We start from the raw sequence: 26,870 nt of genomic DNA on the forward strand, positions 1-26,870 counted from the left end.
ATGAAACAATCAGTACACAGATTCTCATTCCCAAATTCTACACAAAAGCAAATCCATATGAGTGAGTGTTAAGGGAGTTTGAACTGTTTTAAATGCTTATACTGTTCCAAAAAAACAAGGCACAATGTTTGATTATTTGCATCGATTCAAAGAGATAATAAACGATTTGCCATATTCATAAACATTTTTCTCACCATGACAAATATTATTTAGAGAATAAGGAACAAGAAAATGGACTGAAACATTCCTGCAGCTTGTGCTTGATACTTTACTGTGAGGTCGTGAAAGGGTGATATATCAATCACCTTGTCACTTCTTGACAGTGAAGATAGAGATGTAAACACCCCACAGGCTGATATGAATACCTCACATGATATTATAGGGAGTGGGATGCCTTTGTCTTCCTCTGGCCTTTGAACTGACTTATCCAGCAAGTTATAGGAAACCTACAGACGAATAAGGACTCTGAACCATGGCAAGAATAGAGTAATAAAAATCTTCCCCATGCCTACTTACCTAACAAGAACCATACACACACACACACACCACACACACACACACACACACACACACACACACACACAAACACACTGACTCTGGCTGCCTGTGCCAGGCCGTGAGTTGCAGCTCATGATGGGAGAAGAAATCTGGGTGATGCAACATGCACGTGAACTTATGGAACACACGTTATGCTGGCAACAGAGGGGGCATTTCAACTGGTAAACTGATGGACTGTTGATTCAAATGCTTGACATAATAGAAAATGAACACATTTGTCAAGCTTGTGAACAACCAATGCCAGTATATAGTTTAATAGGATGTTACGGGCACTGTCATTCACCAAACAGTGAGAAGTATAAATTAATCACATCTAAATATTAATGCTATTGAATTAATAAAATTATAGGAGAGAAGCCTGCAAATAATAGCTGTAAAAAGCTACTATTTGATATTGGTGACAAAGATGATTTTGCCCCATCATTGCTTTTCCTGATTGGTTTAAAGAGGGGGAAGGCACCAAACTGCTATGTCATGGTCATCAGTCCCTTGCTTTTCCTGCCATTTACTTGTAGGTACCAGGGTGAGCATCAGGGCAAAGACTTCTATCAGCCAGACTCACCTCCCCAAAAACAAGGTGTGTGCAGGAAAAAGAAATTCAAGGTAAAGAAATTCAATGCTCAGTAGTACTTGACCAGATACGAGCAATTATGCTGTATATGCAGTGTGAAGACAAGTAATATGAATGTCTGCAGCAGTAATTGTACTAACACTGCAGAAAAAGACAGATTGCTACTTACTGTAAAGAAGACATGTTAAGTTGCAGACAGGCACAATTAAAAGACTCTTACATAAAGCTTTTCGCCACAGCCTTCATCAGCAAAAGCACACACACAGCATTCACACACACAAGCAAGCACACCTCACATATCACTGCCAACTCCAGCATTTTGGGCCAGAATGCAACCATCATGTGGGATGCAAGCAGCAGTCTGGAGAGGGCAGGGAAGGAGAAGGCATAGTAGTGTATGGGTGGGGAGAAACATGAGTGCTGTCTAGTGGACTGTGCAGGCATTAGAATACCAAAAGGCGCAGCATCAGGAGGTTGTAAGGCAGGGAGGCGGGGAAAAAAGGAGTAAAAAATGAGAGGAGTGGTGAAAGACAAGACGGATGTGTTGGCAGAGGGTGGCAAATAAACAGGGTGGGAAATGAGAATGGGGAGGAATGATAGGGCAGAGGCAGTGGAAACTGTTGGGTAGAGAGTGTGGGGACAGCATGTTACTGTAGGTTGAGACCAGAATAATTATAGGAGCAGAGAATGCATTGTAAGGATAACTCCCATCTGTGCAGTTTGGAAAAGCTGGTGGTAGAAGGAAGGATCCAGACAGCTCAGGTAGTGAATCAGCCATTAAAATCAAGTGTGTTATGTTCAGCTGCATGTTGTGCAACATGTTGGTCTACTTTGCTCTTGGCCACAGGTTGGTGGTGGCCGTTCATCCTGGTGGACAGCTGGTTGGTAGTCATACCAATATAGTAAGCTGTGCAATAATTGCATCACAACTGCTTTCACAGGTGGCTCAGCCTCTGATGGGTTAGGTAAGCCTGTGAAAGGATTGGAATAGGAAGTGCTGGGTGGGTGGATTGGGCAGGTTTTACATCTGGGTCTTCCCAAGGGTATGACCCTTGTGGCAAGGGGTTGGGATTCGGAATGGCATAGGGATGGACTAGGATGTTGTGGAGGTTGGGTGGGTGACGGAACACCACATTAGGAGGGGTGGGAACTATCTTGGGTAGAATGTCCCTCATTTCAGGGTATGATGATAAGTAATCAAAGCCCTGGCAAAGGATGTGGTTCATTTGTTCCAATCTAGGGTGGTACTGGGTGATGATGGGGACACCCCTTTGTGGCTGGTTCCTGGCGGTGGTGGGAGGATTGGGGTTATGAGGGGAAATGGTGTGAGAGATCTGTTTGTGGACTAGGCCAGGGGGATAGTGCCTGTCTGTGAAGGCCTTGGTGAGATCCTCAACGTACTGAGCAAGGGAGTTTTTGTCACTGCAGATTCGCCATCCCCAGCTGGCCAAGCTGTATAGGAGAGATTTTTTTGGTGTGAAAGAGGTGACAGCTGCCAAAATGCAAGTACTATTGGTGGTTGGTGGGTTTAATGTGGACAGAGGTGTGGTTGGAGCCATCAGAGAGGAGGTGTTCAACATCTAGGAATGTTGAGAAGGACCATGTGAAGAGAAAAGGTGTTGAGGTTGTGAAGGAATGAAGAAAGGTTGTCTTGGCTCTTAGTCCAGATCATGAAGATCTCATCAATTAACCTGAATCAGACAAGGAGTTTGGTGTTTTTGGAGGGTAGGAAGGTCTGCTCTAAAAGGCCCATAAAAAGGTTGTCATAGGAGGGTGCCATGAATGTGCCCATGGCTGTGCTGTGGATTTGTTTGAACACATTCCCTTTAAAGGAGAAGTAGCTGTGGGTTAGGATAAAGTTAGTAAGGTGTATGAGGAATGAGGTAGTTGGTTTGGAGTCTGAAAGACGTTGGGAAAGGTAGTGTTTAATAGCAGTAAGACCATGGGCATGAGGGATGTTGGTGTATAGGGAGGGGCATCAACAGTGACGAGTAGAGATCCAGCAGGTAAAGGGGTGGGGATGGTGGAGAGTTGGTGAAGGAACTTGTTGTTGTGATGTGGGAGGCTACATTGCAGGCAAGTGGTTGGAAGTGTTGGCAAATGAGGGCTCAATTCTTTCAGTGGGGACACAACAACCAGCACAGTGGGTGTCCACAATTGTCGGGTTTGTGGATTTAGGGGAGCATGTAGAAGATGGGTGTGCAGGATGTCACAGTGGTGAGGAGGGAAACAAGATTCATGGGAGAGGCTCTGGGAAGGACCTATGGCTTTAAGCGGGGACTCGAGGTTGTGTTGGCCTTCTAGGATGGGCTCACTCAGGCAGAGTTTATAGGTAGAGGAGCCAGATAATTGGCGGAGGCCTGCTGCCAGGTAGTCACTGCGATTCATAACAGTGGTGGAACCTTTGTCTGCAGGTAGGATAGTTAGCTATGGATTCATTTTGAGGTCGTGCATGGCAGTTCTTTCTTCTACTGAAAAGTTGGTGTCCTGAGGAAGGGACCCGGGGAAGGATGGTGAGGCGAAGTTGGAGGTAAGGAATTCCAGTGGGCAGTTACATGGGGCGGTGGATCACAGTTGGATGCTGGTATTAACTGGAAGAGGCAGGGTTCAATGTTGGAATTAGGGTAGTTACAGTTGGAGGGATTGGTGGCAAAGAAGTGCTTCCACTGCAGGGATTAGGAGAAGGAGACTATATCTTTGACAAGTCCAGCATGGTTAAATTTGGGTGTAGGGCTAAAGGTGAGGTGCCTTGTCTTTCCATTCATTTCTGCAGGCCAATGATTGGCAACTTCCATCCCTCCATACCTAAACTGAATATTTGTTCCAACTTCAGCGATTCTAAGCACCATCACCTTTCTCTCCAATGATTATAGACAGCACATCTTTCCATAACAATATTCCTTGTGCCAATGGCCAGAGAATTAAAAGAGAAATATGGCACTGATTTTTTGCAGTCAAGGTGTGTTATCTACCTTGATTGCAACAAATCACTGTCACATTCCTCTTTTAATTATGACTTCAGTTGATTCTTTTTCTGTACATGTCAGTATCCAGATAAAGTTGATAAACCAGAATTCACATACTGCTCTTCCAAAACACAAACACAACATGTTTTTGCTACTGCAATTAGGCGAGTTTGTAGCCATTAAGGGCTAATCAGACATAAATTTTAAAATATTTTAGAAGTCGAGTAGGATTATAATTTGTTGGTTACAAAATACCTGTAAAATAAACACACATTGTATGTGACACAAGTAAGATAAACCAATCTTTTTTTTTCAAAATATCCTGGAGCTCAAACACAAAAAAATCAAAAAAATTGTAAATATGAGAAGTCTCTTACACACTCACCCATAAACTCTAAGTTATTACACATTTTAATTGCTTTTTCTGCACTTTCTTTCCTTGTGAACTGTACAAATCCACACCCTACTGGAGAACCATCTGGTCTCTCAAGTAGTTTCACTTCTCTAAGGTCACCATATGCAAGTAGAAGTTTCTGTATATCTTCTCTGGATGCCTGGAAAGCAATGAAATATATACTGTTACTGCTGGATTTTCTGAGTGTAACAAACATTTGTAATAAATGTCTAGATCTACATAAATACTCTGAAAGCCACATTACAACATACGGCAAAGGCTACTTTACGGTCCACTATTATTTTCCTCTTTCCTGCGCCACTGGCAAATGTCACGTGATCACGCTGACAAACCGTTACCAGGAAGAAACTGCCAGTAAACCTCTACACAATTTTCGTCACAGTAACATCATGAGAAGAACGTGTGAAGCAGTAATAAGCTGCTAGACTCTTCTTGTAAAATGCATCTAAGAAAATCAACATCAATAACCTTCCTTGTGAAAAATGACTATTTTATAATCTTCCACTGGAACTGGTCAGAACGGCTCAAGAGTAAGAGCAATTGTTGGAAGTCTCCATGTGAGCTCAAATTTCTCCGATTAGATCACCATGGTCTTTAATGTGATATACATAGAAGGAAGCAATACATTGCTTGACTCTTCTACAAATGTATGCTCTCAGAATTTTAACAGCAAACCACAGTGTGATGCACAACACCTATATTGTAATATCTACCGCTGGTGTTCGTTTAGCACCTCCATGATGCTTTTGCATTTATTAACTGAACATGTGACAGACCATGCTGCTTTTCATCAAGTCTTCCCTGTTTCCTCTATCAAATGAATATGGTAGAAATCCCAGACTGACGAGCAATGCTCAATTATTGATCAAATGAGGGTTTGTAAGCTGCCTTCTTCATGGATTGAGTACACTTCCTGAGAATTCTTCCAATGAAGCTCAGTCTCAACTAGTTTTATGTTGTTTCACTTTAAATTGCCCTCTATGCATACTATCGGATAATTTATGGATGCAGATACTTTCAGTGACTGTCTACAATCTTATAATCACATAATATGGTGGGTAGGGTGAGGGAGGGGGGGAGGGGGGGGGGAGTTACACAGAATTGTTTGCAGAATCCATGTTGATTCCTACAGAGGAGATTTTCAGTCTCAAGAAATGTCATACTAAGAGAGGATAAAACATGTTCCAAAACTGTGTGACATAGCAACATCAGCAATATAGGCCTATAGTTTTGTCGCCTGTTCAACAACCCTCCTTGAAAACGGGAGTGGCTTACACATGTTTTTCCATTCACTGGGAATGGCTTGCTCTTATAGCAACCTACAGTGCACTGCTGTTAGTCAAAGAGCAAGTTCCATCACATACTCTACTTTGAAACATTTAGGTATCCTTTCAGCTTCAATCGCATTTCCTTGAGCAATTTTAGTTTGTTTTCTGTTCCTTGATCATTTATTTCAACATCTGTCATTCTGCTGGTCACAAGGCAGTTTAGAGGAGGAACTGGAGAATGATCTTACTCAATGAAAAAATTTTGGAACAAGGAATTTAGTATTTCTGTCTCTCTCTGTCATCCTCCTTTTTGATGTCATTCCCCACTATTATGCTCACAGACCATCTATGTAACGTAACAGATCGATACAAATAATTGAAGAATGTGATACACATCTTTAGCAATCACGCTGATACATCTACTCACACAAATGCAAAAGCTGAATAATACAACTTTTATTTTTCACTAATGCTGACTACTATTCTTTAGCTTATTTGTAAGCATAATCAACATCACTGTTACTGAAATATGTGAAAGATACAGATGTTCGCCACACAAACACTATTATGTTTCTAATATATATATGGTTATAATAGAGGGAAACATTCCACGTAGGAAATATATATCTAAAAACAAAGATGATGTGACTTACCAAATGAAAGTGCTGGCAGGTCGACAGACACACAAACAAACACAAACATACACACAAAATTCAAGCTTTCGCAACAAACTGTTGCCTCATCAGGAAAGAGGGAAGGAGAGGGAAAGACGAAAGGATGTGGGTTTTAAGGGAGAGGGTAAGGAGTCATTCCAATCCCGGGAGCGGAAAGACTTACCTTAGGGGGAAAAAAGGACGGGTATACACTCGCACACACACACATATCCATCCACACATATACAGTGCTTGTGTCTGTATATGTGTGGATGGATATGTGTGTGTGTGTGCGAGTGTATACCCGTCCTTTCTTCCCCCTAAGGTAAGTCTTTCCGCTCCCGGGATTGGAATGACTCCTTACCCTCTCCCTTAAAACCCACATCCTTTCGTCTTTCCCTCTCCTTCCCTCTTTCCTGATGAGGCAACAGTTTGTTGCGAAAGCTTGAATTTTGTGTGTATGTTTGTGTTTGTTTGTGTGTCTGTCGACCTGCCAGCACTTTCATTTGGTAAGTCACATCATCTTTGTTTTTAGATATATATATATATATATATATATATAATTTCAAACATAAGTAAAAATATGACTCAATACACTGTAAAGTCCTGGCACAAATATTAGTAACATGTTTGGTAAAGTACTTTTATGTTTTGTTAATATAAGACAATTTTGGTTGTTACAAACACATACATTATGAAATTGAAGCTGAAATAATGTATATTACTTAATTCTGACTATACAATTTATGTTTGCAATTTGTTAAGCACGCCATGGTGTGTTTCAATAACTCTGTAACCAATTTTTGTAATTATAAATAAGCTAAAACATTACTGTCATTATACTCGCACTGGTCTTAAGTGTTAAAGAGTACACCTATGGGTCAATCCATACCAAGTGGTCCAGCACTGGTTGCTTGACCATCTCAGAAAAATTTTATATTTTCTGGGTGAATACCCCAATGTTTAGTAGTCACAAAAAGATTTTACAAAAAAAATTATTGTTTATTATTTTGAAATGGTGGCTATATTTGTTCCAGGCCACATGTGTTTTTTCGTATTTGCAAGCATCTACATTTTTTTACAATTATTCAGTAGTAGATAGTCCTAACCTTCCAGATAAAATGCATTTAGTTCAACACACTCTGCACTACAAATTAACATCATTATCATTTAGCTGAAAATATATTTTTAATAGTTGTGTGTGGTGTGTTACATTATGCAATTGGTATACTTTATTTGATTAGCCTACCAGATATCGCAGATGTTAAAAAACGTATTTTTGACTTGTGTTTGTAATCTTTTTTCCATAACTTCCAATTGAATCTCAAAGTTGAAATTTATACTGTAGTTTGACATCATACAGGTCTATTAACTGCGAAATTTTCAGATTTTTATCTGGTCTCTCAACAAAGATATTGCAGGCCGCAAAATGGAAAAATTTTAAAAATCAATTTTTTTTAAAATAGTGTATTTTTTTAGGTGTAAGCTGCTCACCATCAATACTCTATAAAAAGTAACTATACTAACAGTGTAATAGCAGAAAAAAATATTAAAGCTGAGAAATTAATCTTTCTTTGGAAAACTACTGTTAAAAATGGAGTTTTTTAATTTGTGGCTGATAACTTTGGACTATTAAAAATACATTGAAGAATACATTCAGCTTAGTGATGATGATGTTAATTTGTAGCCCAGAGTGTGCTAAACTAAATGCATTTTATCTGAAAGGCTTAGGGCACTCCACTACTGAATAATTGTAAAAAATGTAGATGCTTGCAAATACGAAAGAACGCATGCGGCCTGGAACAAATATGGCCACCATTTCAAAATAGTAAACAACAATTTTTTATAAAAAAATATTTTTGTGACTACTAAACTTTGGGGAATTCACCGAGCAAATATAAAATTTTTCTGAGATGGTCAAGCAACCAATTATTTTTTTCTTGGACCACTTGGTATGGTTGACCCCTATTTAAGGTTTCAACACCCACCTACGCAGTGCAAGTTTAATTAATATGATGGCACAAGATCATGACAGCATGCACATGTGGTGTCAAAGATGATTTTGTTTTGTGAATATTCAGGCAAAAAAGGTTTAAAGCCATCAAATGAAGTGTGTGTACATATTTGATGCATTCATAGTGCACAAACTATACCAAATAATGCAGCGCAAGACTACATTATTGCAGCAAGCAGATATAATCGATGACTACCTAAAGATTCCAGTTAAGTATCACTAACACAATTGTGATATTTCTCTGCCACAATATACCTGCCACATCTTGTAATTGTGTAAGCACATGCAATTCAAATGCACTTTTATTTAACTGAAGGCAGGCTGTAACACCAGACAAATGGTTTTGATCCATTTGCTGATTTAATGTAAGACCAAAACTTCTAATTTACATCTGCACACTTACTAAGAAAGTCACCGTATGGTGGATGACCACATGCAAATTGAGCAAGGGAAAAAATTACTATCTATATGCCCCTGTACAAGCCCTAATTTCTCTTATCTTATCTTTGTGGTCCTTACATGATATGTACATTGGTAGCAGTAGAATTGTTCTGCAGTCTGCCTGAAATGCTGATTCTCTAAATTTTCCCAATAGTGTTCCTCCAGTGATTCCCATCTGAGTTCCTGAAGCATCTTCACAATTTTTGCATGCTTTCTGAACCTACCGGTACAAATCTAGCAACCTGCCTCTGAGTTGCTTTGATGTCTTCCTTCCATCTGACTACGTGGTGATGCCAAACACTCAAGAATGGGTTACACTAGTGTCCTACACGCAGTCTCCTCTAAACATGAACCACATTTTCCTAAAATTCTCCCAATAACCTCAAGTTCCCTATTACAATCCTTACAAGCTCATTCTATTTCATATCACTTTGCAATGATGTGACTGTGTCAGGCATCACACTACTAATGCTGCATTCGAGCACTACAGGACTGTTTTTCCTACTCATCTGCATTAACTTGCATTTTTCTATGTTTAGAGGTAGATGACGTTCATCACACCAACTAAAAATTGTATCTATGTCATTTGTATCCTCCTACAGTCACTCTATGATGTCACCTTCTGACACGCTACAGCATCCACAGCAAACTGCCGAGATTGCTGTTCACTCTGTCCGTCAAATTATGGATAAAGAGAATAGCATCATATCACAGTTCCCTCGGGCACTCCTGATGATACCGCAGTCTCTGTTGAACACTTGCCGTTGAGGACAAAATACTGGGTTCAATAGGAAGTCTATGAGCCACTAACATACCTGAGGATGTATTGCATATTACCTTCACTAACAGTCTGCAGTGGGGCACTGCCTTTCAGAAATTCTGCAATACGGAATCTGCCTGTTGCCCTTCATCTAAAGTTCTTAGGATGTTTTGTTGGATCAATAAATAAAATTGAACACTTCAAGCATGGCTCACCTTATGCTAATTTTTGCTTCATTCAAGTTTTTGCTTGTCTTGTCATCCTTTGGTTATGTTTAAATCTGCAGCAAAGCTCCCTTTGCTTTCTGTTTAGTTATATTCCACATTTCCTGTCTCAAAAATAAATGTTTCATGTTGACTGGTCAGGTAATTTTAAGTCTCTTTTTTTATTGCACTTGCTAAGCAAAAATATCTTTCTACCTATCTTTACATTCCTATTTACAGCCATATTCCATACTTGTGGCCTTATGATAACTGATTTCCTGTTCTACGTTAACTGAATAAAAAAGTTCAGGCTTGTTTGCAACTGGGAGATCTAAGATTTTCGCTCTAACAGTTGGTTCTCTGATCAACTGCTCAAATAATTTTTGGATAAGGCACTGAGAACAACTTTACATTATTCCCTATCCCTACTACCCATTCTAATCACTTGAGTCTCCCAGTATATAGCTGGTAAGCTGAAACGTTTCTCAAATACTGTAACCAGACCAGGAAATTTATGCACAACCTCCTCTACGTTTTCCTTAAAATGTTCCACCACTGCTGCTCCTGGGATTGTGGTACATATAAAAGCATCCAATTACCACGTTTGATCCACCTTTAACATTTATCTTCATCCAAATTAGTTCACATCCGCGATATGCGATAAACTCACAACATTTAATTTATTATTTGTGGATACAAACACCCCTCCACCACCAGTGTTCAGCCTATTTCTGCGATGTACATTCCAACTGGAATTTAAAAGTTCACTGCTTTAACATCTGGGTTCAGACAGCTAGTGCTATGTGTCTAGTTCTGGAGACTTCCCATGGATACTCCTGCAGTTATTTAATACTACATTAACATATTTTCTTTCTCCACTCTGCCAAGATGAACGCTTCTCTCTTTAATTAATGAGTTTGACATTCATCTCTGTCTGAAACAGAAATGTATCCTTTCCAGCCTATGGAGGGATTTCCGCATCCTAAAAAATAAACATATGCATACGACATAATACTAACACCCTCATAGCCACTTCCTGTGCACACTGCATGCCTGACCTATTCGGAGAGGTCCTAAAAATCTTCATCTGATACCAGAGGTCGATGAATCTGCACCCACGATGCAGGTTTAAGCATTCCACTTACACACAAACCCCAGATGTCAGACACTCAGATTGGTACCAAGAGTTGTATGTTGATAGAGTATCAACCAAAACACCGATTTAGTTCGTGCTATGTCCTGTTGTCCAGTAGAACATGCGTAAACAGTAATTAAAAGTAACACCAGAGCTACGGAGCACAGAAAAAGCATATCTGTGAATAATTGCCTTCCTGATCTCTCATGAGTGAGATGACAGAGTGTGTAGTCGTCATACCTAAGGTCCTGCGTTCAAACCCCACTGATGACAGTTTTTTCCCTTGCTGTTTACGTGTGAAAGCATTACATGGGAAAACATTTTCCTGACATGTAAAACAACTTTTCAGAGTTTGTAGCAATGTTCTTTTGGGAATCTGCTTTTGCTTTGTTAGTTGAAAGTAGCAAACCTGTAGAGTTTATGTTTAAAGATAGGTGTGGTGTTCTGTCAGACATGTACAACAGAACAGACACACTCTTGAGATGAAGCACATAGTGAGTATTAGTAGTCTCATATAACACTTTCACGATAATACTGGGAAAAAAAGAAAGGTCATCAATGGGATTTGAACCCAGGATCCTTGGTTACGATGATCTAACACTCTACTAACTTCCCCACATAAGCTATACATATTAGTTGTTCACAGTTATGCTTTTCCTGTGCTCCAAAGTTCTGGTGTCACTTTTGATTAATGTTTATTCCCCTTTCTGCCAGACAACAGCACACAATACACACTAAATTGGAGTTTTGGTTGAGTCTCTATTGACAAATAATGTTTGGTGCCATTCTGAGTCTGACATATGGAGATTTGGGTGTTATCCCCAAACCAGTGCTGCAAAATGCTAGTTCTGCTTCCCACAAGCGAGGTTATCTGTCTTCATCAAAGTAGCCAGCCACCTGTGGGAACAAAGGACAGCCTGTGAACCCAATCAGCAGGCACTGTGCCCACAATGAGGCTTGATTTGCAGTCTGGTGCACTCAGTGCACTCAACTGCTGCTGGGACAGCCTCCTCCACATCTCAGACGAGGACAAGCTGCCCGCCCTCCTCCAGACAAGCAAAAATGAAAAGGGTGGACACTGGCCTTGCTTCCCAACATGACTGTTATTCCTCTAAGGCTCCAGCACCCGCTTAACACTGGAGCTCCCAATGCAATGACCAGCTAACACATCCCCCGTGCTCGTCCCTATCTTCCAGGAAGATGGGCCAATCTTGCTTTGACTGTGACTTTCATACAACTAGTTTCATGTAATCATTCAACACAACTACAATTTCCTGGCATTGTGACTTCCCTGTATACAGTGTTATCACCTGCAAAAAATGATATGGAAATTTCAGTCTTATTCACAAGATCATTTACAAGCATCATGAACAGCAACAGTTCTATAATGCTCTCTCAGCATAAGCACAAAGCTATTAGATCTACTTTCATACATCATGACTTTATACACACTGAGAGCAACATGCTTAGTTCTATCTACTGTGAGTTCTTTAATACCCATCACTACCAGACAGTTCAAAACTGTAGCTAGTATCTTCTGCGATCTTTGTTATATCTGCTCTACATACATACTCTGCTAGCCACCATACAGGTGTGATGGAGGGTACACTGTACCACTGCTAGTCATTTCCTTTCCTGTTCCACTCACAAATAGAACGAGCGACAAACAGCTGTCCATATGCCTCTGTATCAGCCCTAATTTCTCATATCTTATATTCGAGATCATTACACAAAATATATGTTGGTGGCAGTAGAATCATTCTGCAGTCAGCTCCAAAAGCAGGTTCTCTAAATTTTCTCAATAGTGTTCCTTGAAAAGAATGTTTCCATCCCTCCAGGGACTCCCATTTGATTTCCAGAAGCATCTCCATAATACTTGAGCTTTGTTCAAACCTAACAGTAACAAATCTAGCAGATCATCTCTGAATTACTTCAATGTCTTTCTTTAATCCAACCTGGTCCGAATCCCAAATACTCGAGCAGTACTCAAGAATAGGTCGCACTAGCATCCTATATGCAATCTCCTTTACAGATGAACCACATTTTCCTAAAATTCTCACAATAAACTGAAGCCAATCATTCATGTTTGCCACTATAGATGAACCACACTTTCCCAAAATTCTCCCAATAAGACGATCATTCGCCTTCTCTATCACAATCCTCACATGTTCGGATGCTCATTTCTTATGAGCAGCAGATCTTGGTCTAAGGCATGTTTCTATGCCTAACGCATTGTTTCCTAATGCGGTAGACATCATCAGTTTTACAAGGTGGAACTTTGGAACTTTAGACACAGAAACATGCCTTAGACAAGGCCTAATGCCCATTTAACAAAATTCACCAAGGATGCAAGTACTGGCCGTGAAAGCCAGCACTATATAAAAATACTTTTGGATTATAGGTGACCACTCACAAAAAAGCAGAAGCACTTAGTCATCGATAGGCACACATAAGAAGAGAGAGAGCTTCCTACCTTTTGGAGTAATCCTTTTTCGAGCTAGAGTAAAAAAAAAAAACAGACAGACACACACACACACACACACACACACACACACACACACACGAAAAGTTAAGATGTAAAAGGTTAACATCACAAGATGATTCTTCAATTGCTCAAGGTAAATTTTTGGATAAGGGTTCCAGAAAAATTTCACAAGAAATCCTGTCACCGGCACTTGTCCTAACTACCGTATTTACTCGAATCTAAGCCGCACTTTTTTTCCAGTTTTTGTAATACAAAAAACCGCCTGCGGCTTAGAATCGAGTGCAAACTAAGCGGAAGTTCTGAAAAATGTTGGTAGGTGCCGCCACAACAAACTTCTGCAATCGAATATATGTAGTGCTACACAGGCATGCTTTGCAGGCACAAAGATAAATACTGGCGCCAAGCCCTCTCCGTCAGTAAACATATTAAAAAAAAAAAGGTGGCAGACCAGCTTTTTTCTCCGCCTCGAGTTTTGACCAATGCATTTTCATACATTATCCAACGAAATAAATACAAATTCCGTATTGTCCATCTTCGAATGTAGCAGCATTTCAATGTACTACGAAAATCCGACTGGCAAGACTGTTTGGGATGTTTGTCAATATGGCCAACTCTACGTTCTGAATTTTTTCCTACCTGTGAGAAGAGATGGTTCCTTATAGGAACTTTTATGAATTGTGAATCGCATGCAGTATTCCCTTCACCATAAGAATAATACCAGTATAAACATTTTGCCATGTATTCTTTCGTGTTTGCTGCTAACTCATTTAAATCCTGTCTGCCTAATAAACTACGAAACTTGAGTGAGACAACAGCAAACGCAGAAGAATATACATATCATGTCATGTTTATATTCGTATTATTCTTATGCCAAATAGTGATACAGTCAAAAATGAAGCACGGCAATTGACTAGATTTTTAAATCTAAGATGACTCTAATTTCAGTGCAGAATATAATGTACTAAAGAGACGTCTGCAAAGATTTTCAAACGGAGAAAAATTTTCGCTAAACTCTCATTCAGAACATCTTCTATCATACGCTGTCTATTATTTGGTTCTTGTTGATCATTATCAAAGAAAGCAGCAGTGTAAGTAATAACACAGCAGTCTCTTGCCATTGTTTCACTAATGAGACGATTCCTCTCTTTTTTTCTTTTTTTTAAATTGTAAGCGGTGGTAGCATGCACAAAAGCAAGCCATGCCGCGAGCGGCAACAGGTCATAAACACTCATTATCAGAATGCGACAAACAATGCATGACACAGTACAGTAATGCATTTTCAGCTTAAAGTGACGTAAACACTTATAACAAAGAGAATGGCACTTATCAGATCAAAGAAAAATAAGTAATCAATTCAAACCAGACGAAGTTCGCGAAAAAGGATGAGTACCCGTATAAATACGGACGGAGCACCTGACGCATAGCAATGGCTACCTGGTAAAGCTTAACTGCTAAGCTTACGACTCGAACCAAACTACTGTAGCTGTATCATCATTCATTCAACCTAAATTGTGTCTCATATTACAATGGACCAACTTTGTTTCAATTTGAATTTCGAGTCTCAAATTCCAGAGGTGCGGCTTAGATTCGGGAAAAATTTTTTTCCTTCATTTCGAGTCTCATTTTTCAGGTGCGGCTTAGATTCGAGTAAATACGGTATGTGAGGCTCACAGGTATGTCGTTAAACTGAAATTCCCTTGATTCTCATAAACTGATGAAGTTTTTCTGTTGTGACACTACATCTTTTGACGGAGGTATTCTGTAAAGTATGCTCATTCCACCGAATAAAATTTACAACAGGGGCACTGGCATTCTGGATGAACTGCAGACTGGCATGATCAGAAAACTGTTACACACTACACTTTCCGTCAAAGCCCTTTTCAGAAAAGAAAGGAAAACACACACACACATACACACACATTCACACAAGCAGGCACACCACCTGCACGCATGTCCACTATCTCCAGCTGCTCTAGCCAGACTGCAACAGCTAGGTTGAGCAAAAGCAGCAATCAGGAATGGGGCAGGGAAGGAGGAGGGATAGCACAGTACAGGTGGGGAGAGGGAAGATAGCTGTCTGGTGGAGCATGGAGAGACTAAAAGACAGCATTATGAGATTGTGGGGAAGGGTGGGGTGGGGGGGGGGGGGCAAATGTGTAGCGGAGAAGGAGAGGAGCAAATGAGGAAAAGACTGGGGGGTGCTTTCGCACAAAAAGAGCACACTGAGGATGAGAGGACATGAACTGGGAGGAGATAATAGGACAGAGGGGTTGGAAACTGCTGGGTGGAGCCTGTAGTGGCAGTAGGTTATCGTAGGCTAAGGGCAGGATAATTTTGGGAGCAGAAACGGTGTTGTAAGGATAACTCCCACCTGTGTAGCTCAGAAAAGTTGGTGGCAAAGTGGAGGATCCAGATGCCCAGGTTGTGAAGCTGACATTAAAATCAAGTATGTTATGTTCGGCTGCATGTTGTGCAACAGGATGGTCCACTTTGCTCTTGGCCACAGTTTGGCAATGGTTATTCATCTTGGTGAACAGCTAGTTGGTAGTCACACCCATATAGAAAACTGCATCACAGCTGGTATATAACATAGCTGCTTTCACAGCTGGCTCAGCCTCTCATGGGGTTCGGCAAGCATGTGAAATAACTGGAATAGGAAATGCTGGGTGGGTCAATTGGGCAGATCTTGCACCTGGGTCTTCCACGGGGATATGATCCCTGTGCCAAGGGGCTGGGATTGGAAGTAGCATAGGAATGGACTAGGACATTATGGAGGTTGGGTGGGTGATGGGAAACCACTTTAGGCAGTTAGAGAAGCATCCTAGTAGGATGTTCCTCATTTCAGGGCATGATGATAGGTAATCAGTGCTTTATGAAGAATTTGTTCCAGTCTAAGGTGGCAATTGGTGGCAAAGGGGACACTTCTTTGTAGCAAGTTCTCGGGGGTGGTGGGATGCTTGGGTGTGTGTGGGATATGGCACAGGAAATCTGTTTGCAGACTAGGCCTGGGGGGAGGGGCGATGAGGAGGGGGGGGTGGGGGGCAGTGCCTGTCTGTGAAGACCTTTGTGAGATCTTCAGCATGGTTGGCAAGGGAGTTCGGTATGGCAGCAGTCGAAATACGTGTACTTTTGGCGGTTGGTGGGTTTAATGGTGACAGAGGTGTGGACAGAGCCATCAGAGAGGAGGAGGTCAACATCTACTTAGTTGGCACACTCGATTAAGGAGGACTAGGTGAATCAGACTTGAGAGAAGGTGTTGAGGTTGTGAAGAAATGAGAAAAGGATGTCTTGGTCCTGGTTCCAGGTCATGAATATATCAACAATGAATTTGAAGTAGACCGGGAGTTTAGGATTTTGGGAGATTAGGAGGGTTTCTTACGGGATGGCCCATAAACAGGTCAGCATAGGAAGGTGCCATGCAGATGGCCATGGCTATGTCACAGATTTGTCTGTACACCTTCCCTTCAAAGAAAAGGGATTTGTGTGTTTGGATAAAGTTGGTAAGGAATATGAAAAATGAGGTAGTGGGCTTAAAGTCTGAAGTATATTAGGAGCAGTAGTGTTGAATATCATAAGCTCACTGGGATGAGTGGTGACGTAGTATAAGAAAATGGCATCAACAGTGATAAGTAGGGATCTAGGAGGTAAACAGGCAGGGATGGTGGAGAGTCAGTAGAGGAAGTGGTTGGTATCATTAATGTACAACTTCACTTAAAACTTCCGGGCTGATAGGCCGTGGCCGAAGTATAAAACTCTCTCCTGACGTTTCGTCTCCGACTGCGGGAGACATCCTCGGAGGTAAAGCGGCGAACTGCAGTTCGCCGCTTTACCTCCGAGGGTGTCTCCCGCAGTCGGAGACGAAACGTCAGGAGAGAGTTTTATACTTCGACCACGGCCTATCAGCCCGGAAGTTTTAAATGAAGACAATACCGGCCGTGAAAGCTTACATTGTATGATTAATGTACAACGCTAGATCCTGGGCAACTGATTGTAGGTTTTGTCACTGACGGCCAAATTTCTGTCAGAGGAAGCACAATACCTAACGACAATAGGGTGTCCAGGATTGTTGGGTTAGCAGTTTTTTTTTTTTTTTTTTTTTTTTTTTTTTTTTTTTTTTTTTTTTTTTTTTTTGGGGGGGGGGGGGGGGATCTAGAATGTGCATGTGTGCGGTGTCATCGGGAAGAGGAAGGAAATAGCTTCAGGGGAGAGGTTCTGGAAAGGCCTAGCATTTTAAGCTGGGACTGGAAGTTAGGGTGGACTTTTGGGATGGGATCACTCTTGCTGAATTTATAGTTGGAGGAGTCAGACACCTAGGAAAGATATCCCCCAGATAGTCACTGTAGTTCATAAATACAGCAATGGAACCTTTGTCTTTAGCTGAGGATCTGTTCTGAGGTTGTGTATGGCTGTCTTTTCTTCTGCTGAAGGTTTAGTGTTCTTAGGAAGGGACTTTGGGAAAGATGTTGAGAAGGTAATAAATCCCTGGAAGGCAACAGGGGATGGTTAGGTGGGAGGATCACGGTTGGATGGTGGAACAAACTGGGAGAGCCAGGGTTCAGTGTTGGGATTCTACATCTACATCTACATCTACATCTATACTCCGCAAGCCACCCAACAGTGTGTGGCAGAGGGCACTTTACGTGCCACTGTCATTACCTCCCTTTCCTGTTCCAGTCGCGTATGGTTCGCGGGAAGATCGACTGCTGGAAAGCCCCTGTGCGCGCTTGAATCTCTCCAATTTTACATTCGTGATCTCCTCGGGAGGGATAAGTAGGGAGAAGCAATATATTTGATACCTCATCCAGAAACGCACCCTCTCAAAACCTGGACAGCAAGCTACACTGCAATGCAGAGTGGCTCTCTTGCAGAGTCTGCCACTTGAGTTTGCTAAACATCTCCATAACGCTATCACGCTTACCAAATAACCCTGTGACGAAGCACGCTGCTCTTCTTTGGATCTTCTCTATCTCCTCTGTCAACCCGACTTGGTACGGATCTCACACTGATGAGCAATACTCAAGTGTAGGTCGAACGAGTGTTTTGTAAGCCACCTCCTTTGTTGATGGACTACATTTTCTAAGGACTCTCCCAATGAATCGAAACCTGGCACCCTCCTTACCAACAATTAATTTTATATGGTCATTCCACTTCAAATCATTCCGCACGCATACTCCCAGATATTTTACAGACGTAACTGCTACCAGTGTTTGTTCTGCTATCATATAATCATACAATAAAGGATCCTTCTTTCTATGTATTCGCAATACTTCACCTTTGTCTACGTTAAGGGTCATTTGCCACTCCCTGCACCAAGTGCCCTTCCACTGCAGATCTTCCTGCATTTCGCTGCAATTTTCTAATGCTGCAACTTCTCTGTATACTGCAGCGTCATCAGCGAAAAGCCGCATGGAACTTCCGACACTATCTACTAGGTCATTTATATATATTGTGAAAAGCAATGGTCCCATAACACTCCCCTGTGGCACGCCAGAGGTTACTTTAACGTCTGTAGACATCTCTCCATTGAGAACAACATGCTGTGTTCTGTTTGCTACAAACTCTTCAATCCAGCCACACAGCTGGTCTGATATTCCGTAGGCTCTTACTTTGTTTATCAGGCGACAGTGCGGAACTGTATCGAATGCCTTCTGGAAGTCAAGAACAATGGCATCTACCTGGGAGCCTGTATCTAATGTTTTCTGGGTCTCATGAACAAATAAAGCGAGTTGGGTCTCACACGATCGCTGTTTCCGGAATCCATGTTGATTTCTACAAAGTAGATTCTGGGTTTCCAGAAATGACATGATAGGAGAGCAAAAAACATGTTCTAAAATTCTACAACAGACCAATGTCAGAGATATAGGTCTATAGTTTTGCGCATCTGCTCGATGACCCTTCTTGAAGACTGGGACTACCCGTGCTCTTTTCCAATCATTTGGAACCTTCCGTTCCTCTAGAGACTTGTGGTACACGGCTGTTAGAAGGGGGGGCAAGTTCTTTCGCGTACTCTGTGTAGAATCGAATTGGTATCCCGTCAGGTCCAGTGGACTTTCCTCTGTTGAGTGATTCCAGTTGCTTTTCTATTCCTTGGACACTCATTTCAATGTCAGCCATTTTTTTGTTTGTGTGAGGATATAGAGAAGGAACTGCAGTGCGGTCTTCCTCTGTGAAACAGCTTTGGAAAAAGGTGTTTAGTATTTCAACTTTACGTGTGTCATCCTCTGTTTCAATGCCATCATCATCCCAGAGTGTCTGGATATGCTGTTTCGAGCCACTTACTGATTTAACATAAGACCAGAACTTCCTAGGATTTTCTGTCAAGTCGGTACATAGAATTCACTGAACGCTTCACGCATAGCCCTCCTTACGCTAACTTTGACATTGTTTAGCTTCTGTTTGTCTGAGAGGTTTTGGCTGCATTTAAACTTGCAGTGAAGCTCTCTTTGCTTTCGCAGTAGTTTCCTAACTTTGTTGTTGAACCACGGTGGGTTTTTCCCATCCCTCACAGTTTTACTCAGCACGTATCTGTCTAAAATGCATTTTACAATTGCCTTGAACTTTTTCCATAAACACTCAACATTGTCAGTGTCGAAACAGAAATTTTCGTTTTGATCTGTTAGGTAGTCTGAAATCTGCCTCCTATTACTCTCGCTAAACAGATAAACCTTCCTCCCTTTTTTTATATTCTTATTTACTTCCATATTCAGGGATGCTGCAACGGCCTTATGATCACCGATTCCTTGTTCTGCACTTACAGAGTCGAAAAGTTCGGGTCTGTTTGTTATCAGTAGGTCCAAGATGTTATCTCCACGAGTCGGTTCTCTGTTTAATTGCTCGAGGTAATTTTCGGACAGTGCACTCAGTATAATGTCACTCGATGCTCTGTCCCTAGCACCCATTCTAAACATCTGAGTGTCCCAGTCTATATCTCGTAAACTGAAATCTCCACCTAAGACTATAACATGCTGAGATCAAGTTGGCTTGGGACAAGTGTTTTCATTGCTGGAATTGGAAGAGGGAGAGTAGGTCAATTTGGGTGTAGGACTGAAGCTGAGACCTTTAGATAGGACTGAGACTCCTGCCAGGCTGCGGTTTTTGGTGGAAAGATTAACAATGGTGTTCCCAGATCATTTTGGCTCTAGATTTGGTGTAGTGTTGTAGGGAGTTTTGGGGGATGTGTGCGGAAAGTTGTAAAGGTCAGCTAGGCAGGGTCTGGGCATTAGGAAGGGTTGACGAGGAGATACCCTGTGGGAAGTACAGGGGTTGGATAGTGGCAACAGCAGGGTATCATCAGGTTGGATAACTTACTACGGAGGTGGTATCAGGAATGCTGGTGCTGGAGAGCAAGGGATTCAGTTTCAGAGCTGTGATATATGAACTAGATATTGCACGGAAGAAGTATCTTGCTGAGGGAGCAGAGGTGGTTCTGGGAACCCTATGCCATGGAAATGTGTTTTTGCAGCACCAGGTTTGTGAGGGACATGGTCTGGCAGAATCTGAAAAGGTGAAGGTCATTGTGATAAGAGTGGTGGGATCCATAGAAAAAAAATTTTATAGTTAGGCCAATGGGGTTGATTCCATGGTTCAGGTAGCATTTAAGAAATAAGATGAGTGACTGGGTATTAGCCAGAGAAGGGATTCTTTGCTGAAGTGGTCCAGACAGCTGATAGGTATTCTTGCTTAAAGGAAATTGCTGTAACAAAGGGATCACCTTCAGAGGAGGGCAGGTATCCAAATAGAGAAGGAATTAGCATATTTCATCAAAACATAAGAGGTATTAGGGATAAATGCTTATAGATATTGACTCTGACGTTATTGGTTTATCAGATAACCACTTAAATAATTTGACAATTCAGAGGCTTCCTTTACCAGGATACAGATTAGCTGGCTGTTTTTCAAGGAGTTCTTAGCAGAATGGGGGGAGTGGTCATGTGCATAAAAAACAGTATTCCATTTGAGTCCCTAGGTGTATCATGGCCTCACTGAACAGGTACTGAATGTTGTGCAAGGGCAGTTGAATTTAGTGAAACTAAACTTCTAATTGTTGTTGTTTATAGGTCCTCAACTCTGACTTCAGAGCATTTCTGCTCAAGCTAGAGAGGGTTTTTGTTCACTTTATAGGAAGCAGCATAAATTAGTTATATGCAGTGACTTCAGTATTGCTTTTGTATGTGATTGTGCAAGAAAAAGGATTGTAGCGGCACCACCGTTTTAAGATAGGAGAAGCTAGTTTTGTGTGATATTCGAAGCAGACTCTGCATCGGCCTCAGAGGGTTGAACTAATGACCTGCCGTGGACTGAGACAATGTTGCCCCATCTGTTGCTGTGTGTAGCCCGGCGGTGTGACACACCTCACCGTCCAGGAGAGCTGCCACACTTGAATGAATCTCTTTAGAAAATGACACCTATTTATACTTGGCTGTGCGCCTCTGTTTAGCCAAGCACACAGTTCGCGTCATGTACGCATAACACTTAGGTTGGCCAGTGGCCCTCTTCTGCCTGTGACTTGCACCATGGAAACTGCTGTGTGTGCCCTCTCCGGAAGTTCTACACCCCTGTGGAATCTATTTGCCTTCGCAACTGCTGGTATGCATAACTTACTGCAATCCGGCCACACCTGGCTGTAACTCGTGCTCTGAATATTGCACAAAACTAACTTTCCGTACATTTTTAGGTTAGGCTTTACCGTGACTGTTACTGACATTAAATGAAACAACAATTTCACTGTTTACCAGTCACCGTTTTATTTATTTCCACGACGCGTTTCGAAGGTTTAAACCTCCATCATCGGGTGGGTTTACATTAGTAAGTATTACATTTGTGTGTGTGTTGTGTTACGATTTTTGGAGGAACTTGTGGCACTGCCTAGTGGAGAAACGAGACACTATTTCAGAATATGGTTTAGGATAACGTTTATGAAAAATTAAACTGATATCTAATGGTAAACATTAAATAAGTAAACTACAGTACCTTCAGTGATCACAGGTTCCTTTTGCTGTCGTAACACATCACATGTATACTGCCACATTTGTAAACAAATATGGCGTCTGGAATCAGCTGGGTGCAAAGTTCGTATAGCAGAAGTGAAGACATAATCGCAAAGTGCAAAGAATATACACCATAACAATCTTATTACAGAATAATTGCTTTAAGCATTTGGCGGTGTTTGTTTTCAGGTGTCAAATATATGTGTGTGTACTTCAGGTGGTATATAAATCCAATTCTGACAAGTTAAAACAGCAAACATTCGTACTTGTTTATGCAAACAGGTGAAATGATAAAATGGCTTAAACATCTTACTTATTGATAACAATTAGGTGAAATGTTAGAGACTATAATTTCAATGATCATATTGGCTACAACAGTAAAATCATACATACATTACACTCTTTGATTGGGGTTAATAAACAGATGTGAAGTGAGGGGCTGGAGGCAGAAGGAGAGGTAGAGAGAGAGAAAAAGTGTGTGTGTGTGTGTGTGTGTGTGTGTGTGTGTGTGTGTGTGTGTGTGTGAGTGAAAGGGAGAGGGAGAGGGGGGGGGGGGAGAGGGAGGGAGAGAGAGAGAGAGAGAGAGAGGGAGGGAGAGAGGAAAGAGTGATTATTGAGAGGAAACATTTACATGGCAAGGAGTCTTAAGATTGCATGTTGCATATAGTAGCTGCCTAAAGGTTGGGGAATACATTGGTTAATGCTATGAAATATGCAGATAGATATACATTTGTGCCTGTAGTTGATGTACATACAGTTTTAAGCTGACAAGGGGTACAAGCTGTTGGTGTGATGAATTATCTTTGAATGAGGTCAATCTCTTGTACTCTTGGCAGCTGTCAATATTTATGGTAAATATTAGGTGTGTGTGTGTGTGTAAGTGTGTGTGTGTGCATTTTTATGAGTGTAGGCAGTTGCTGAAAACGGAGATGATACTATTGTAAATATTGTCATTTTTGTCATTTAAGATAGATTCTGGTTGTTTCATTTGATGTTTGTATATTTGGAGTGTTTCAAGGATGTCTAGTTTTCTGCCTTTTTGTTGGGTGTGTAGGATGCTAATACTTGTGTTGTTAACATGGTGTTTTGTTTCATGCAAGTGTGTAGCTATTGCTGATGTGTGATATTTTTTGTTTTTTAGTGCTGCCATGTGTTCCTTGAGCCTAATCTCAAATGATCTGCCTGTCTGGCCTATGTAGAAGCAGTCGCAGTCCAAACATTCAATTTTGTACACACCTGTGTGATGAAGTGGGTTTCGTGTGCCGATGTTGTGGGGTAACTTCTGTCCAATCTTGTTGTCTGTTGTAAAGGATATGCTTATGCCTTTCCGTTTGAAGACATTGGCAATCTGGTATGAAATGTTACCCAGAAAGGGGATTGTGTGGAAGATGTTATTTTCTTTTTGTTTTTTGTGTTGTGATTCCTTTGCCATTATTGAGTGTTTTAGGGTGTCTACTATGGAGCTGTTATAACCATTTTCAATAGCTGTTTGTTTTATTATTTCAATTTCTTGATCACATTTATCTTCTGAGAGTGGTAGTTGGATAGCTCTATTAATCATGTACCGGAATGCTGCCATTTTGTGTGCTGCAGGGTGGCAAGAGGAGTTGTGGATTGTGGTATGTGTTGTGGTAGGCTTCCGATAAATTTCAAATTGATGTCTGTTATTCTTTATTCTAATGGTAAGGTACAGGAAATTTATACTGTCGTCTTTTTGGTGTTCAACTGTGAATTTTATGTTTTCATGGGAGTTGTTGAAAAACTGATTCAACTCACTGATGTCATCTTTAGTGCCTTTGATTAAAATGATGGTATCATCTACATATCTGTAGTAGTAGATGATATTTTTGAGGAGATGGTGATTGGAATTCAGGATTTTGTCTTCTAGGTTACTTATAAATATTTCTGCTAGCAACCCGGAAAGATCTGAGCCCATTGCCAGACCATCTGTTTGTTGGTAGATTTTATTCTTAAATTTAAAATAGTTGTGTGAAAGTGTGAATTCAAGCAGGTCCATTAGTTCATTAATGTGAGTTGAAGGGATATTTTTGTGTTTATGTAGGTTGGCATTAATTATCTGTAGTGTGGGATCTATTGGCACAGAGGAATATAGGTTTTGTATGTCAAATGAGGCAAGTGTGGCTCCCTCAGGTACTTGTATGTTTTTGACATATTGTGTAAATTCTGTTGTGTTTCTAAGTGTTCTCTCATTATTGAATGTGTATGCTTGTTTGAGAATTCTGAAGAGTATTTTATTGAGCTTGAATGTTGGGCTGTTCCTACAGTTCACTATGGGCTTGATGGGGGTCCCGTTTTTGTGGATCTTTGGTTGTGATCTAAGGCAAGGTGGTTGTGGGCTCATTGTTACAATGTTTCTTGCTTCTTGGATGGTGAGTAGAAAGTTAATGTTGTTTGAAATGTGTTTAATCTCCTTTTGTATTCTGGCTGTTGGATCTTTATGTATTTCAGTTATGTTGCTGGTTTGGAAGAAGTCTAAAGTTTTTTCTATGTATGTTGTTCTGTCCACTACGACAGTTGTGTTGCTCTTGTCAGCTTTTACAATTATAGCATTATTCACATTTAATTTAGTCTTAATGGTACGTGTAAGGGCTTCTTCTCTTTTCTTGTATGCTGGGAAAGGTTTTGCAATCTCCTTTTCAATGATTTCGTTAATTTTGTGGCAGGCTGATATTCTGTCAGTTTCCTTCTTAAAGGCGATGGTCGAGATCTGTGTTGCACAAGTGATGAGCTTTTCTTGGTTCTTTTGATCCAGCGGAGCTTGAAGATTGTGCTTTAAGCCTTTGCAGAGTAGTGCCTCTTCTTCTGCAGTGAATGTTATGTTCGTGTTGTTGAGGAAGGGTGTGTAGAATGTGTGTTTCTTTTGGCTGTTTTGGTTCGGTTTGGGAGGTAGTTGTTGCTTTATAAGATTGGCTAGTTTTTTCTTCTGTGTAGTTTTCGTTTTCTGTACGATGAACTCGGTGTACTCTTTGACTTTTTTGGTTATGGAATCATATTCTAATCTATGAAGCAACTTTCCCAACTGTAATTCTGCATTATAAAGCTGTGTATTGAACATTTGTTTTTTAATATAAAGCTCTTTCAGTTCATTTTTCACCCAGAGTTTTCGTGCGATTTCCAGTGTTTTCTTCGCAGTTGTTGTGTTTGTTTTGATGTCAATTTTGACATAATTTGGGATGACGTTATTCTTGAGACAATTCCTATTGAAGTGTATGTGTTGTGTCGTCATTGCGACCTTTTCTGCACTGTTTTTGTACTCGAAAATAGCCTTGATTGCCTGACTGGGCAGATTAACTTTAAATGCGAACATTTTTAGGGAGCCACACTTGCCTCATTTGACATACAAAACCTATATTCCTCTGTGCCAATAGATCCCACACTACAGATAATTAATGCCAACCTACATAAACACAAAAATATCCCTTCAACTCACATTAATGAACTAATGGACCTGCTTGAATTCACACTTTCACACAACTATTTTAAATTTAAGAATAAAATCTACCAACAAACAGATGGTCTGGCAATGGGCTCAAATCTTTCCGGGTTGCTAGCAGAAATATTTATAAGTAACCTAGAAGACAAAATCCTGAATTCCAATCACCATCTCCTCAAAAATATCATCTACTACTACAGATATGTAGATGATACCATCATTTTAATCAAAGGCACTAAAGATGACATCAGTGAGTTGAATCAGTTTTTCAACAACTCCCATGAAAACATAAAATTCACAGTTGAACACCAAAAAGACGACAGTATAAATTTCCTAGACCTTACCATTAGAATAAAGAATAACAGACATCAATTTGAAATTTATCGGAAGCCTACCACAACACATACCACAATCCACAACTCCTCTTGCCACCCCCGCAGCACACAAAATGGCAGCATTCCGGTACATGATTAATAGAGCTATCCAACTACCACTCTCAGAAGATAAATGTGATCAAGAAATTGAAATAATAAAACAAACAGCTATTGAAAATGGTTATAACAGCTCCATAGTAGACACCCTAAAACACTCAATAATGGCAAAGGAATCACAACACAAAAAACAAAAAGAAAATAACATCTTCCATACAATCCCCTTTCTGGGTAACATTTCATACCAGATTACCAATGTCTTCAAACGGAAAGGCATAAGCATATCCTTTACAACAGACAACAAGATTGGACAGAAGTTACCCCACAACATCGGCACACGAAACCCACTTCATCACACAGGTGTGTACAAAATTGACTGCTTCTACATAGGCCAGACAGGCAGATCATTTGAGATTAGGTTCAAGGAACACATGGCAGCACTAAAAAACAAAAAATATCACACATCAGCAATAGCTACACACTTGCATGAAACAAAACACCATGTTAACAACACAAGTATTAGCATCCT

The 26,870-nt window shown here is 40.8% G+C and overlaps 1 protein-coding gene across 1 annotated transcript in view; it reads right to left on the reverse strand.

The window, feature by feature from the left end:
- Nucleotides 1-26,870, reverse strand: part of LOC124805130 (RNA-binding protein 28) — a 127,020-nt gene that overhangs the window by 86,123 nt on the left and 14,027 nt on the right. The window contains exon 3 of the mRNA XM_047265587.1: nt 4,481-4,649. Within this exon, the coding sequence (XP_047121543.1) occupies nt 4,481-4,649 (169 nt within the window). The remainder of the gene's footprint in view (nt 1-4,480; nt 4,650-26,870) is intronic.

The sequence above is a fragment of the Schistocerca piceifrons genome, chromosome 7 (genome assembly GCF_021461385.2).
Source record: "Schistocerca piceifrons isolate TAMUIC-IGC-003096 chromosome 7, iqSchPice1.1, whole genome shotgun sequence".
Taxonomy (NCBI): Eukaryota; Metazoa; Arthropoda; class Insecta; order Orthoptera; family Acrididae; genus Schistocerca; species Schistocerca piceifrons.